This window comes from Neovison vison, chromosome 2, assembly GCF_020171115.1.
Source record: "Neovison vison isolate M4711 chromosome 2, ASM_NN_V1, whole genome shotgun sequence".
NCBI lineage: Eukaryota > Metazoa > Chordata > Mammalia > Carnivora > Mustelidae > Neogale > Neogale vison.
Window position 1 is genome coordinate 192,820,735 of NC_058092.1, and position 16,439 is coordinate 192,837,173.

General features: G+C 54.7%; 1 protein-coding gene across 1 annotated transcript in view; it reads right to left on the reverse strand.

Moving 5' to 3' along the window:
• Positions 1-1,200: 1,200 nt before the first annotated feature.
• MAT1A (methionine adenosyltransferase 1A) overlaps positions 1,201-16,439 on the reverse strand; it is a 36,053-nt gene continuing 20,814 nt past the window's right edge. Inside the window, exons 3-10 of the mRNA XM_044236585.1 lie at positions 12,342-12,419; positions 11,424-11,546; positions 8,515-8,627; positions 8,121-8,264; positions 3,800-4,018; positions 2,524-2,706; positions 2,096-2,229; positions 1,201-1,463 (exon numbers count right to left, since the gene is read on the reverse strand). Coding sequence (XP_044092520.1) covers positions 1,361-1,463; positions 2,096-2,229; positions 2,524-2,706; positions 3,800-4,018; positions 8,121-8,264; positions 8,515-8,627; positions 11,424-11,546; positions 12,342-12,419 — 1,097 coding nt within the window. The 3' untranslated portion in view covers positions 1,201-1,360. The remainder of the gene's footprint in view (positions 1,464-2,095; positions 2,230-2,523; positions 2,707-3,799; positions 4,019-8,120; positions 8,265-8,514; positions 8,628-11,423; positions 11,547-12,341; positions 12,420-16,439) is intronic.

Sequence of the window (16,439 nt, forward strand, 5' to 3'; positions counted from 1 at the left end):
CAGTGTTCTCTTGGGACCCACAGGGGGCCCTACCTGAGCCTGTGGTCCAGGCAGCTAGGGAAAAGGCAGAAATGCTGTCAGAGGCCCAGGCTGAGACAGGTAGGGTGGGAAGTGCTGGCCAGGGATGGAAAGGCAGGGGATTGTGCAGCTTCCAAGATCCCAGCACCCTGAGGACCACTCAGGCCCCATGGGTACCATGGCCCAGCAGCCACCTGGCAAAGGCAGGATCTCCTCAGGACATCCCAGCCAACTTGTCTACCACTGGGAGTTCAGCTATGCTGCCTGGGTCACTATTTAACATCACATGTTCAGGCCTCACTGCTGGCCTCCCTGGAAGGGGCATCTGAGGGGCTCACCCACTTATTCCAATGGCACTTAGATAACGAGGCCAAAGAGAGAGAAGGACTTGAAGGACACAGGGTTCTGGTGCTCCGTCTGAAAGGCTGGCCCCCTGAGCTAGGACAAGCTGCGTCTCTGTCCTGTCTTTGCATACCACTGCCCAGGGCTCACCCAGAGCCAGGGGGTAATCCCCTAATCACAGAAACACCAGCTCTTCAGGGAAGAAGTCACAAAGCTTCATCTCAAATCTGCTTTGTTGTTGCTTGGACCTGCATCTGGCACGAGGTGGGAACAGGGCTTGTCGGGGGGCAGGGGGTGCGTATGGGTTCCTGAGTCAGAGCTCCTAGTCTCATGTCTAGGTCCTGACACGTAGCTGTGGGACCTTGGGAAAGTTACCTAGGTAGCCTGTGCCTCAGTTTCCCCCTATAGAAGTGGGGGTGTGGTGTCGCCCCGTCATGTTGCAGTGAAGAAGAAATGAGATCAGTAATCAGCTCCGTCCCTCACGCAAGTGTGGATAGGTGGGAGAGGTCAGCCCTGTTCCTGTCCCGGCCAGGTGCCTCGCCCAGAGGGCCTCCGGGAAGGCCCTGGCTCTGAGCACGAGCCTCAGGTGTGAAAGGCAGACCTGGCCCGCCCAGGATCCCTGGGACCTGTGACGGAGGAGCGGGCCACTCACCGGGTCGGTAAGTGAGGGGATTTACTTTTGACAGGGGTGGTTTTTCCACTAAATTAACATGGTCTTGGTCTGAGGGGAAAGCAGGGGAAAATTGTGATTACCCTCCTGAGGAGGTGCGACCCCCAGCACCAGCAAGCCTCCTGCCATTCACAGTGATGATAGCTCCCGGCTAACCCTCAGGGTGTGGCCTGGTCCAGGAGGGGGTGACTCGGGTTGGGGGGGGGGACACACCCTGGGAGGGCAGTCAGGGCCCTGGGTCTGGGACATGTGAGAGCTGGGATCCTAAAGAAGAGGAACCAGGCCACCCAGACCCCTCCAGGGCCAGGTCAGGCCCCACTCCCACCAGCTCTAAAACACAAGCTTCTTGGGAATTTCCCACGGGAACTCGCTTCTTCCGAAATGGCCGTAGCATGCCGTTTTCTGGTAGATGGGCTTCTTCAAATCCAAATCCCTGCATAGTCAGCAAAGGAAAGGGTCACTTTAAGTGGAAAAAGAGCAGAGTTTCTCTGAATTTTGAACACAGGAGTGACTAACAGTGTGACGATCTTTGCATGGCGTGTCCTTACTCAGAGCAATTTCCCCTAAACTTCCTCTCTGTGCTACACCACACCTTCTGAGCTGACTGTCACTGGCCCTTAGGAGACAGGCTCAGCCAGACGCACCCAGGACCCAGAATCTGAACTCTGGCCTCACTGAGCCTCCCTCCTCTCCTCTCCACTCCACTGGCCTGGTGCAGACCCGTAACATGCCAAGCTCCAGGAAGCAGGGATGGCATTAGACATGAGGGTAGAGATGGGACTAGACCTGCTGGCTCACTCTCAGCATTTGGCCCTACAACTGCTTTCCTACGACCCCCCACCTGCTCAAAGATGGCCCCACTGCCATCAGCGTCTCCAGGCCAGCCTCCTCCAGCCTGAAAGCAGGCATCCTGCACTTGGGGGGTGTGTCATACTGGGCCAGAAGCCTGGAGGTCCTCCTGCTTTGGAGAGGCTGAAAGTCCTTCTGTTTCTCTTCCAGCAGAGCTGAGCCTCTGCGCGAGGGAGGAGGAAGGGCTTGTCTGATAGGGATGCGTGGCGCTTTTACCTGACAATGACACCGGGCCGAAGGTCAAAGTTCTTATTGACCACATCTAGCAGCTCTCGCTCTGTCTTCTGAGAGGTTCCGTAGGTGAAGATGGAAATGGACAGCGGCTCAGCCACACCAATGGCGTAGGAAACCTTCCAGAAGAGAGCAGCGTCAGGGACAGAAGGCTCTGTGCCTCTCCAGGCAGCTGGACCACCCGTCACTTGCCCCACGTGCTCCCCAGCCTTGTCTGCCTAGAAGAATCCCCACCACCTTCACAGGGAGCAGCCTTTTCTGTAGAGGACTCTCTCCTGGAAGATTTTTTCCACCTCCCTCACGTTTTCAGGATCCGTGCCCCAGAGCCCTTGGCAAAGTCTGTGGGCTTCCCAGCAGCCCAGCATGTCCTCACCCGGGGCCAAGATGGGAGGTTCGGAGTGGGGCCCGCGCACCTGCACGAGCACTCTCCGGCAGAGGCCCGCTTTCACCAAGGACTTGGCCACCCAGCGGGCCGCATATGCCGCCGAACGGTCCACCTTGGTGTAGTCCTTCCCAGAGAAGGCCCCGCCACCGTGTGCCCCCCAGCCTCCATAGGTGTCCACGATAATCTTACGGCCAGTGACGCCTGCGTCCCCCTGTATAGGGAAAGGAGGACAAGGAGGAGATGAGAACCAGAGCGCCAAGAGGGCAGGGCGGAGAGACCACGGCAGCACCCTGAGAGCCATTGGACTTACGTGGCAAGGGCTCCCTGAGGCTGCCTGTGGGCATTTTTTAAAAACGTTCCCTGTCCCTAAAGCTGGAAACCTTGGTCTCTAACCTCAGTTCAGTCACTGACCCATTACAGAAGCCAGGTAAGCTGACAGAGCCCCATCAGCAAGTGTAGACGATGGGCCAGAGGCTCTCTGGAACCCCAGCCAGAGCCTACTTCAGGCTTTGCTCTTGTGAGACGGTCATGCTGGAGAAATCCAACTGCAGGAGGGAGCTGTGCTGTGACAGGTACGCCCCAGACTGTGGCCCTGGCTGGTGGCACCCAGCACAGGCCATGAGGCCCGTTTCCTCATGTCGCTGCTCTGTGCCGCGATCACCATGTTCTTAGCGGGCAGGGGCTCCACATTCAGGCTTTGGGGAAAGACTGCGTACTCTACACCCAGGCTTTGAGATCCACAATTCCCTCTAGCACATCTAGGCTTTGAGAAGTCCTACAGAAAATGACAGTAAGCTTTGCCTTTCTTTTACCCCATGTCCCTGTACTACATTTGGTCACAGAACCAGCTAAGGACTGCCTGGCAGACATCAGTAGCCTCTCTGGGGAGCTCTGCCAATCCCTACTTCCTCTCTCTGGGAGAGAGAAAAGAAAGGGGGAAGTAGGGGTCCCCATCGAAACACCTGCCGCACATGAGTTTAAGGTAACCTGAGGCAAAATCTCCGTAATACCCCCTGAGAAAGGCCCATCACCTGCAATGGTGAGTTGGGCGAGGCAGCAGCATGGGCAAGTATGACCGGGGGGCGGGGTCCAGGCCGCACTAGGTGGGAGAATCCTGGGGACATGTCATTCCGCACGCACTGATGTGCACACAACCAGCCCCACGAGTGACAGCTGAGCTCGTGTTTTGTCCAAGGCCAGATGTGGCTGAGCCATGCAAAGCTACCTGCTCCGCTGTGCTTGGTCAGGGGAGCAACCCCAGTAACAAGGACAAATCAGGACTCTGCTCAGAGGCAAGGGCGCACCTGGGGACCGCCAATGACAAACCGCCCGCTGGGCTGCAGGTGGTAGATGGTGTCTTCGTCCAGGTACTTGGCGGGCACCACGGCCTTGATCACCTGCTCCTTCAGGGCCTTGCGCATGGCCTCCAGGGTTATGTCCTCATTGTGCTGCACGGAGATGACGATGGTGTGGATACGCACAGGGATGACCGCGCCGTTGTCCTGGATGTACTGAACTGTCACCTGTTGAGTCACAAGAGCAGGAGGAGACACGGTAAGTTCCTGCCCTGACCTGAGGACACATCGCTATCAGGCTCCTGGGAGCCAAGTTGGGGTAGGGGGCAGGGGGGCTCCTGTCCTCTCCAAGGGCCTCCGGGAAAGTTAATCTGACATATTCTCATATTTGAGTAACGGCCTCACGCTAAGTATGGGATGACTGGGTATGAGACACAAGTAGTTCCCACCTTGGACCCCTATGAGTGCCCCCTAGAGACTCAGGGTTACAGAGTTTCTCCTCTATCTGTGACCCAACTAGAATCCCCCCCCTTCTCAGAGGGCACTGGGTGCCAACAAATGTCCAAATGGCCAAAGCCCTCTCTTGACCCTCCACGGCCTGGAGCCAAGGTATCCTGGCTCCTGCCAAGAAGCACAGGCGTCCGCCTGACCCGGCTCCTCAGTGGAGGAGCTTTGGAAGTGTATGGGCCCAGGGGACTTGCCTGCTGTAGGGACAGGGTGAGAGGGACTCAGGTCAGGCTGGCTGAAACTGAGGGGGCAAAAAGCCCCGCATGGCTGCCATCTGGGTATCTAAGCTCAAGCAAGGAAAAGCCGAGAGCCCGTGGAAGGAAGGAGCCCACGTGCAGGACCCCTGGAAGTGAGCAGTGTGATGCTCCTTCTACCCAACTGCGTCAGCGCTGCACCCGTTCTGGGCCCTGCCGAGTCCTATTTAAGTCATCCCAGCAAGACTGGCATTCTTATCTCCACTTTACAATTGAGAAAAACAAGGTATGAGCAGTGGAGCAACTTGTCTGAAGTCACACAGCGGTCAGAGAAAAGCCAAAAAGCCAACCCTGTTCTGACCCATCCAAAAGCGGCATCATTCCCACAGCAGCACAGACAAAATCCTCCTTCACAGACCCGGGGCTACGCTGACCCGTCAGCGAGCACAAGAGGCCGATGTCACAGCCTGATCTGGCCGGTGGCCAAGGACTGTGGTCTGGGCACACCAGGCTGACAGAGCGAGAGGGAGGGGGTCAGTGAGGACGGCAGGTGAACCTGGGAAAGCAGTTACCGCCTCAAGGTGGGGGAAGCGGTTGCTAGCCCTGGGCCTGTGTGACCTGGTAGCCGAGGGACACTCGGGAGTCATAGGCCCCTGTACCACCTGAGGCATTGTCGACACACTGGGCAGGGGGTGTGTGGGGCCCGCAGGAGTACAGCTAGGCCAGATGGCCCTGGTAGCAACACCGGCTGCCAGGCGAAACACTATTCTTATGCCAGGGCTTGAGAGGACCGTGGGACAGCCAACAGTGCCTCCCCGGGGCTGTGCCGGTGGCAGGATCTCTGCCCGCCCAAGGCCCCTCCGCTATCCACCAAGTACTGGGCCTGTTTCCAACTCCTACTCTGTGCCCTGCCTGCTTCGAAAAGCCTGAGGTAGAGTCCAGAAGAAGGAAGGGCCTTGCCCACGTGACATCTGATCCTAGCACGAGAGGCAGGGGCACAGGGACATCTGTGGTGGGGGCTCCCAGGAGGGGAGGCCTGTGGCCGGCTCTGGGACCAGACCCACTGCATGGGCATCAGGCCCAGGAGAAGGCTCCTGCCCTGAGGAGCTGCAGGGCCCGTCTTCCCCCCTCGCCTGCTCCCTGGACGTCCCACTAGGCCAGCCGTGAGCCCTGGGCTTCCGTGTAGAGCCACACACCTGGGGCAGGGAAAAGAGCTCCAAGTGCGTCCCTTATCTCACCATGTCAGCAAGATGTGGGGAAAAACACAGCATGGAAAACACCATTCTGACCAGGTATAAAAATAGCCGTCCATACTGCCACTCGAGTCTCATATCAGCAGCAAGCATTTGTTCAGGTGGAAAGACTCATCCTGTTCACAGTCAACACTGTGCTGAGGTCATGAAAGCCCTTCTCCAACGGGCTCGGGAGCCGGCCCAGAAACCGGTCCTGACCCAGGACGGCTCATGGGGAGGCACCGCTTGCGGGACTGTGGGACAGCTGGCCGGGGCCGATGCACCCCCGCACCTCCACGAGGGTGCTGCCAGGGACTCAGCCTCCCTGCAGCAGGGCAGTGAGGTGGACTTCCATGTCCAGGTAGCATTAAGAGGCTTCTGTGTAGCCCTGCAGGAAGGGAGCCCCCAGAAGAGCACATCCTGGCCCCCCAGCTCCCATCGTGGACTTGGGAGCCTCCAAGTACTACGTGGGATGATGCAGGCCTTCCCTGTTTTGGCCGGTCTCACGGGGGTGCCTCTGGGCCTCACGGCCACACAAGGAAAAGGAAAACCCTGTAGCTCGACTTCCTCCCACCCCTGTTCCACGATTCTGTGTTCTGAGAATCTCCACCGCACTTTCCACTGTGGCACTGCTCTGCCTCAGGACGGGCCCAGGTGCCCCAGTGCCTCCTGTGTGCCCCTCTCTTTCAGTCCCACCAGTCTTTGCATGTCAGCTCCCCTGCCCCACAACCTCAGAGCACCCCTGAGGAGTACTGATGGCTCCCCTTCCCACCTAGGGGTCCCCTGGAGAACACCAGGAAGGGTTTGCTTTAGGCCACAAGTGCACTTCCTTGCCCCATTCAGCCCAGCGGCGACCTCTGCCCTGTGCGGCCTCCCACCGGGGCCGAGAAGGATGCACCTTGGGATAACGGGACAGTCACGTGCTTTGTGCTGAGCTACACAACCACGTGGGCCCGATTCCAACTACAGGAACAAGAGAAGGCCCCGTCAGGTGGCAGCCACCAGGGAAAGCCACAGGAGGTGGGAGCTTTGCGGGCCACTGATGGAGAGGGGAGGACCTGAGAAGATTCCATGTAAGGTGGAGGGTGGCAGCACAGATGCAAAGCACTAGAAATAAGGGGAACAGGAGTGAAATCAGCCAAATTAAGCAGACTGGGGGAGGGGAGGTAGAGGAAGGTAAAACTGGGAGACCATAAAAGGCTTGGAATCCCGGAATAACAAGTAGGGTTCTGTCCCCCTGTAGGAAGCAGAAAACTATAGAGGATTCTATTCTATATTGGCTAACTGAACATAATAATTAAAAAAGAAGAAGAAGAAGAAGAAGAAGAAGAAGAAGAAGAAGAAATAATTAAAAGTCCAAAGGGAGTTAAGGGGTGTTTCCAGGCAGAGAGAATCCTTGGTGTGGATCCTGGCCCTGGGAACCAGGCTGGAGAGGAAGAGATGCTCTCAAGGGAAAGCACAGAGCAAAGCAGGGTGGAGATGGGGGGTGGGGAGGCACTGAGCAGGAGGCGGGGACACCACTGCACTCCCTTGAGCTGTGGAGGAGACAACACAGAGGCCACACATGATGGCTCCCAGGCACAGGTGTTTACAGGGTGGATGGGAAACACGGCTGCCGATTCAGAGACCTGGCAGGCAGAAGCTTGGGGCGCTGAGAGGGACATGGTGGAAACTGGGCAGAAGTGTGGGTGGAGGAGGAGAGGGTGTGAAGAAAGGCCCAGGACCTGTTGGAGGGCAGAGGAGGAGCTGGGAAGGCAGCCCTGGGAAAGGGGCCAGCAGGGTCACCAGGGTTAAACTAGGCAGGACGCAGAAAGAGGGGGCAGACTGGGGGCCTCCACGTCCACACTTGCATCACGGTCGACCTTCAAATGTGGACATGGGTGAGGATTCCTCCACCACATGGAGCAGCGAGGTCAGGGCCCGAGGCGACAGGGAGTCCAAAACAGCAAAGGGAGAGCCTTTTTATGGGAAACAGGGGTAAAGAGTCATAGCAAGACGCAGACAGCCCTTGACAACTCAGTGTTCAGTCCTTGCTCAAGGTGAGGAGACCTGTGGAGGTGGAAGGGCAGTGACCGATGTCTGAAACCCATCAAGCACCACATGGCAGGGAGCAGGGAGTCATGTGACCAGGGTCAATATATGCTAAGAGGGCAACAAAGAAAGATCTAGAACTGCTCTTTCTATTTTTCTGTATTTTAAACATTTTTCTAATAAAATTGGGACAGAAAACATCTAGACCTGAAGAGTTTTCAAACAAAGAGTTCTTTTCACAATCAGTAACTCTTGAGTGTCCAGACTGAACGTTTTGATCCGAGTGATGACATGAAATCAAGAGGGCCACGGGGTGTGGGAAGGGGGTGTCTAGGGCTCCGTGGGAGGTGAGAGGAGGAAGCTCACCTGAGTTTTGGAGTCGGGCCGCAGCCAGGGGAGGACCCCGGAGCGTCTGAGGTCTGCCATCCGGGCGTTGAGCTTGTGAGCGAGGATGATAGTGAGGGGCATGCACTCTTCTGTCTCGTCGGTGGCATAGCCGAACATCAAGCCCTGCAGCCAGGGAGAGGGCCGGCTGAGCAAGGCCCACGTTAGACGGTGGGAACGTCCTTCCGATCGAACACTTGACTGGCACCCTCGGGTGTATTGGGTGCCTTGTGCATGTACCACCCACGTGGAACAGCGCCCCATCCAGTGCTTGTGACCTTCCCGGCCAGCTCCTCCCCGGAGTCTGAGCCAGGGCGGAGAGAGACAGTGCTATTCCCACGACCCGACACCGCGCCCATGTTCCCTGTGTACTTACCTGATCCCCGGCCCCGACATCCTCTTCGTTTCTGTCTAGATGCACACACTGGGCAATATCTGGAGACTGCTGCTCCAAAGCCACCAGCACGTTGCAGGTCTTGAAGTCAAAGCCTAGGTGGAAGGGAAAGTGGGCCTCAGTGTGGGGGACGGGTCAGGCAGAGTGTGGCTGTGAGCTTCCTGGCGGACTGCTCGGCTCCTCATGTGCCATCTGGTGTTGAGGTGGGTGGTGTCTAACCAGCTGTGGTCGGTCGGGCTCAAAGCTGAGGCCCAGGGATGGGAAGCCCGTGTACCCTTCCCATACCATCATCCAGAACTCTAAGTCAAAGAAAACCCTCTACAGTGCATTTTACTATATTAAATTATACCCAGATTATATAAAAACCAGATCAAGAGCTACAGCTGCTCAGGCTGAAGAGCAGGTGGGTCACTCTGGCCCTGACCCCTTAAGCACCTTCTAAGACCAGGCGGAAAATCACCTTCCAGCACTGCAGTTCCGGAGCCCAGGTGTGTGCCTGACGCAGGTATTAAATATACTGGACACATATAATGCATAGGAATTACCCAGACAGGCTCCCAGACCTAGAGTCCTCTGATTCCAAGCTATGCACATGGCTTGGAGGATAACGGAAAAGGCATCCCACTGGAGCCCGAGGCCCCATCCCCCCCATCCCCAAAGGTCAGGCACGGAGATGGAGGCTGTTCTCCCCAGCAAAGGGCCGTAGGCCGAGAACTGGTTCGCAGAGGTTTGGGGGGCAGCAGCCCAGCCCAAGGAGCCCCGGGGAGGGGCTGCTGCACCTGGACAGCACACTCATCTCCCTGTCGGTCCTCGGGTCTTGCCAGGCTCAGCCATGGGGACTGCATGAATGAGGGGCTGAAACTCACAGAGGCCCCACCACAAGGTCAAGTGTTAGTGGCAGGCTGAGTAGCTGCCACTCTCTTGCCAGTTGGTTCTATCCAGGCTGTCAGTGTGAGCTCACTACAACAACCAACCAGTCAACCCAGATCCAGTCTGCTGCTCCTGTGCATGCTTCACGTGGGGACCTCCCGCCAAATGAAGCAGAACACAGCCCCTCAGCTCCATGCAGCCCCTCCCTGCTGAACCGCCCCAGCACTTGGGTGTAGCCTTCAGCGTGGCTCGCTTTTCTACCTCCACTTTACGTCTCTGTGCAGAACACTCCTCCTCCGACTCCCCATCCCCACACACCCAAATCCAACCAGCTCAGTAAACGCCCGTGGACCGTCCCTCCTTCTCCCTTCCGTCACTGCACACTGTGCCACTGACTGGCCACTGGGCACCTGATACTGCATCATCTAATGCCAGCACCCCAACCCTGGAAACATCAGGTAGCCTCTGTCCCTTGCACCTTTCTGCTCCCAGCAAATGTTTTTGAACACACAAACCAATGAACCATCTTTAGAAGGCTGCCAAGGACTCACCGTTGTGCATTAAACACTTTGCATTTTTCCTAATCACGGTGAATCATCTCAGTGCTGCAAATCCGTCAAGCGCTCCAAGTGATTTGGAAACAAATTTTGGGAATTTGGGGACTAAAGGGAGAGGAGCAGGGCCCGGAAAGGCAGCTGCCCAGGGACTGTGCAGCCCCGAGCAGTGAGGGGCAGGTAGCCTGGGGCCCCGCTAGGGCAGCTGCCACGCTGCACGGGCTCCTGTGGGTACAGGCACTGGGATAAGCTGGGCACGCAGAAATTCCGCCAGCAGCAGAACTAGCCTCTAGCTTGCTTCACTCTTTCTAGAAGACCTGGCCTTCTGGGAAGTTTCCCTTCTGCATAGCGCAGAACAAGAGTCACTCTTGAATAAGGTCTACACAAATGTAAACAATTGGCTTCTCCTTGTGGAACGGGGTGAAGGCTCTGCAGGGTAGCCTGTCGGGAAGCTGCTGCCTGGGGACAGTGTTTCCTCTATGAACACCCTCGTGTGCTGACTGGGAGATTCTGCCCGTGCTCGCTGGTCCTCCTCCTGCTGATTCCCAACACAGCCCCCAAAACTGTCATGTGCTCAAGGGAGTGCTCTGGGCAGCTCAGAAGGTGGCTGCCCTGAGCTTCTGTGTCCGCACCTGCAGTGGCGAGGGGCTCCCGCTCATAGGTGTGCACTGCCTCATTCCAGCCTGCCCTGACCACAGCGGTGGCACACATCGCCCTAAAGACCCAGTAGCTGGGATGTCTGTTCACACAGATCTTCGGCATCTGGCTCTCGTGGGCGGTCCCCTGAGGCCACTCCAGACTGAGCCCCATCCCATCCTGCCCTGTCTCAGATGTTGGAATCTGCTTTGGACCCTCCTGTTCTTTCCAGATGTCACTCCCCCTGATCGCGGAGCTCCTCCTCACTCCTGCCAGGGCCTGTGTCCCTTTGCTGGAATGTAAGTCCCCACACTGCCTGGCACTGGAGCCCACCTCGGCCAGCCTGCCCCCTTCACCTGCCATAGCTACCACTTCTAGACAGAGTTGACTTTTTCTCTATCATGAGAAGCAGCAGGGAGAAGCAGAAAGCACAGGGGTCTACACAGGCAGCTGACTGCTGGCTGTTGCTTTACACAAAGGGTGGACATTCCCAAGATTTAGTTTCCTCGTCTGCGGGAGGAGTACAGCAGAGGGCTCAAACAATGAAAAAGGACACGTCCCCAGCAGGGGGCAGCTCCTCGCCTCGGTGGGTGCTTCTCTCTTTCAAAGCTTTCGCCTGCACCAAGAAGACCAGAGTCGAAACAGACGGACGCAGACATGGGCTAGTTCAACTGGCCATCACATGGACCACCATGCTGTTCCCAGAGACTTTGACCCCTGACCCTGCCAGACGGGCCTAGGCATGTTTTCTTCCCGGGGGTATTTGCCCTCACCGAGGACCGAGACCCTCAGCTCAGACACATGCGTCTCAGACCCGGGGCCCCGCCTCACCCTTGGCGGAGTCGTCATAGCCAATGTGCCTGATGGCGTCTCTCACCACCCGCTGGTAGTCCACGGTGGCCGAGGAGGTGATCTCGCCGCACAGCAGCACCATGCCCGTCTTGCACACCGTCTCTGCGAGAGAGGGAGGAAAGTGGGTGGCCACGAGCCAGCCAAGGGGAGCCCCTCCCAGACCCTTGTGGAGAGTCTTACAAGGCACAAATTCTGGAAGTAAAAGACTAAAGCTAACAAACAGAGTACATCCCAGCAGAAGGGCTGAGCACGTGTAAGAGCCGCCCGGAGAACTGCACCTCGGACAGAATGGGTCACACCTCACTCTCGCAGCGAGTGCCCCCTGCTTGTGTCATCTCGAACCACTTATTTAACCTTTCTCAGTCTGCTTCCCCAACGGCTACCCAAATACAGTACTTCTAGGGACTGCCGTGTGGCTCAGAGTGAGACAATGGGGGTAGGTGGCTGTCACAAGGAATGCGGTCCAACATGCATTGGCGTCCAGGACGCCTCGCCCACCCCTTTTTGATGACACTGCACCACAGGCTGAGATCCTGAGCGCAAGGAGGACCAACCATCTCACTGGCTCTTCACCAAGCTATTGGGGTGAGGTCCACCCTCCGAGGGTGCAGGTCCCTGCAGGGCTCCAAGCAGAGGCTAGGGCAGCCCTGGAGAGGGAGGGAGCCATCTGGGCAGTGCACAGGGAAGACAGCGGGGCTCTGGTCTCCATGCAGGCACCCCTGCCCTGTGACCTTGGCCAAGGCCCTAATTCAGCTGCACCCATGATCACATTGGGTAGCCCCCCAGGTGCTGGGGTCCCTGACCCCCACTGTGCCGAGAGCCCTGGCACAGGCACAGGCAAAGGGCTCAAGCCCAGCCCACGAGGTCTTCCGCAGGGAGGGAGCAGGCGTTTCTTACCACAGGCCACCTTGGCATTGGGGTCCTGCTTCAGATGGGCGTCCAGCACGGCATCGCTGATCTGGTCGCAGATCTTATCTGCACAAGAATGAACATGTATGAGAATCACAGAAATATCAGGTATAACAAACTGAAATGTTAAAATAATTAGATATTTGGTAAGTTTACATATCAAATTTATCTACCAAAGAGGATACTGTTTTAAATAAAAAATTAGAGGGGCGCCTGGGTGGCTCAGTGGGTTAAGCCGCTGCCTTCAGCTCAGGTCATGATCTCGGGGTCCTGGGATCAAGTCCCGCATCAGGCTCTCTGCTCAGCAGGGAGCCTGCTTCCCTCTCTCTCTCTCTCTGCCTGCCTCTCCGTCTACTTGTGATTTCTCTCTGTTAAATAAATAAATAAAATCTTTAAAAAAAAAAAAAATATATATATATATGAAAAATTAGAAACTTTTTAAAATTTTTATTTCTTCTCCTTTCTGCCTAATTTTGGATGATTTATATTATATAAACTCAAGGCGTTCCCGAAAAAAGAAGTACATTCCAAAATCAGTTCTTTTTTTTTTTTTTAAGATTTTATTTATTTATTTGTCAGAGAGAGGGAGAGCGAGAAAGTGAGCACAGGCAGGCAGAGGGAGAAGCAGGCTCCCCGCTGAGCAAGGAGCCCGATGCGGGACTCAATCCCAGGACGCCGGGATCATGACCTGAGCCGAAGGCAGCTGCCCAACCAACTGAGCCACCCAGGCGTCCCTCAAAATCAGTTCTAAGAGACTAAAGCAATTCACTTACAGAGACACAACACACACACACACACACACACACACACACATATTCTCCTACTAAAAAGCCTCTCATTCCTCAAGATATTCCCTTTAAGTCTAAAATCTAGAAAACTCCTAGAAATAGAAGTTAAAACAGCTAACAACATCGGTAAGATTAGGTGCCAACATGTAAAGTCAGATGGGACAACAGATACATTGTGCCGCAGGTTCTAGAAGCTGTGTGTGCTATGTATATGATACTACGCCCAAATCCACCACCCCACCCCCAGGAATTCCAGAGGAGAGCTTCTACACATCATTGCTGTTCTGCAGAACATTGTCATAAGCAGCTCTGGGATCACGCCCACCGTCACGCAGCCTCCTGAAGGCTATTTGTCCTCTTAGCTGGGTTTGACCTCAGTCAAGGTGGGACTGACAATGGCTCAGCAGAGCTGGGATTTGATCTTCTTTTTCCACTACTTGCCTTAAGGACTCTACATGGTTGAGCCTGCAGACCCTCAGTGCAGTGCACTGTGGAGAAATCCAGTCTTGCCTTGGGTTGGGTGAACTGCCAATGTTCACAGACTCAGAAATAAAAGTGACATCTATTTACACATATTATATCTCATTTAATGTTCAAAATATCCATAGAGTTTGCTCTTAATAGAGTCATAAGGGTTTCTTCTCAGCTCTATCAAGGTATAATTGGTATACAAAAAAAAAACCTGAATAAAATTAAAGTATATAATTTGGGGAGTCTGGACATGTGAATACACTTATGTGACCATCACCATAAACAAGGTAAGAAACATAGCCATCACCTCCAGAAGCTTCCTTGTGTCCTTCTGTTGTGTTTTTGCTTTTCAGTTTTCATATTAAGGACCCAGACCCAGAACCAAGTGATTCTGCTCTCAAAAGCACATCACTTAAAATGTTAACGTCAATGCGACTTAAAATATTAATCTGTGGGGCGCCTGGGTGGCTCAGTGGGTTAAGCCTCTGCCTTCGGCTCAGGTCATGATCTCAGGGTCCTGGGATGGAGCCCCACATCGGGCTCTCTGCTCTGCAGGGAGCCTGCTTCCGCCTCTCTCTCTGCCTGCCTCTCTGCCTGCTTGTGATCTATTCCTGTCAAAAAGATAAATAAAATCTTTTTAAAAAAATATTAATCTGCCATTCAAGGTGCATCCTCTAAACTTGTCTTGGGGAACTGCTCCTACACCTTGAGGCTCTCTGTGTAACCTCCTGCCAGCGGCAGAGCCGACAGTAAATCTAGGTTTATCTGAGGCCACCGCCTCCACACACCCCTACCAAGGAAGGCCTGCTGCTAAAATATCCCTTTAGGCCCACCTGTCAGGACTGCTAGGGCTGCCCATGTGCCCGCTGTGGATGACTGTTTCTTTCAAGGACGCAGGTCACATGTCCGCAGTCCACCCAGGGAGGTGGGATAAGGGGTATTAGGGATAAAGCTAGAGCTGAGCGGGGCGCCTGGGTGGCTCAGTAGGTTAAGCCGCTGCCTTTGACTCAGGTCATGATCTCAGGGTCCTGGGATTGAGTCCCCAAATAGGGCTCTCTGCTCAGCAGGGAGCCTGCTTCTCTCTCTCTCTCTCTCTCTGTGTGTGCCTGCCTCTCCGTCTACTTGTGATTTCTCTCTGTCAAACAAATAAATAAAATCTTTAAAAAAACAAAAAACCAAAAAAACCCCTAGAGCTGAGCAAGAGTGTTAAGACAGCTCCACAGACTAAAGGAATGCCTAGGGAGGCCCTTTCTGTACTGTTTCTTTAGGCTTTTGGAATTTCTATCACTATCGCTCAGTAGCTTTAAGGTAGCCTATCGCTGGTTTTCTGGGAAGTTGGAAAAGCATTGGTATCACCCTCCTGGTGGAGAAGTCAGTGCTAGAGTGACAAGCAAGCCAATCACCAAGTTTAGGGGAAGCTGAATTACATGGACAGTTCATTGTTCGTGGCAAGAGAAAGGAGAGTCAGACGAACTGAAAGGCTGCCATTAAGTGGACAAAACAGCCAACTGGGTGGCTAGAATTTTTCTTCTCTGTCCACTGAGCGTACTGCTGTATGTACGAGGGGACCATTGGCCACTGCGTGTCAAGTGCCCACATCCTCTGAGTGGGGTAAATCCTTCTCCTAACCCGTGTATGGTCTTCATGGGTTACACATGGAAATAAGCCCAAGGTTACAAGCATTGTAGACCCAGAGACTTTATAAAGTTGTGCATGATGAAAGAGGCTGTTTGTTTTGAATTGAGCTAAGTCACTTACAAAACTCAATGTAAGCCAACGTTTCTCAACAGCGGTACTGTTGACATTTGGGGCTGGAAAATTTTTGTTGCAGCGGGAGGGTCCTGGGCATTCGGGATATTTGGAAGCTTAGCTGGCTTCCAGCCACTAAGGGTCAGGAGGACCCCCTACCCCTCACGCAGAGTTCTGTCAGACAACCAAAAAATCCGTTTCAGGAAGACAATACAAAATACCCTTAGGGGAAAAGGGCAACATCGCCCCCTGTTGCGAACCACTGGCTAAAGCGTATGGAAGGATGGGGTGAGGAGATGAGGAAAGCTGAGTGAGGAGTATGAAAGAAAGTGGATGAGGAACAGGAAGAAAAGACAGCCTTGGTGATAAGTTACCGTAACTTCAAATGTTCTAATGAATTTTGAAGAAGTGCTTAAAAGTCATAAATCAATGTGTCTAGCCCTAGGATTCTTCTACAACAGTGATTCTCCGAATGTGTTTCCCACAGCAGCAGCAGCAGCAGCAGCAGCATCTCCTGAGAACTTTACTGAAAACGTCAATCTTGAGCCTCACCCAAGACCTACTAAATCAGAGACTCAGGGGGTGGGTAGGCAACTGTACACCAGCAAGCCTGCCAGGGGACACGGATGCTCGCGGAGGTCTGAGAACCGCTGACCTCCAGCCTGAGGCTCTGATCATGGGCCTCGCTGCTCGCGTGTGCGAACCTCTACCACTTCCCCCCACACCAAAAACTGCTCGAATGTTCTTCCTCTTCAGGAGGTCACCTGTACTTCTCTCAGCTAACACACTTGAGGCCTTCAGGACCTGGTGATCTATCTCAGCGACTACTAGAATGTGCCGTTCATGCCTAGCCTGCATGTGCCTTACATGCAAAACTCAGTGACCGTGGTCTTGTCCGCAGGAGCATTCCCTGTTGACTTAAGTCGCTCATTGATGATAAAGCTTTATTCTCGCCCCCACCAAAAATATATATAAAGTGGATATCTGATGACACACGTCCCCTGTCTACTATGTTCCGTCAACCCAGGGGGTGTTCTCTGCTGTAGCCCCATCACGTGGAGAAGCTGGAGGCGGGCAC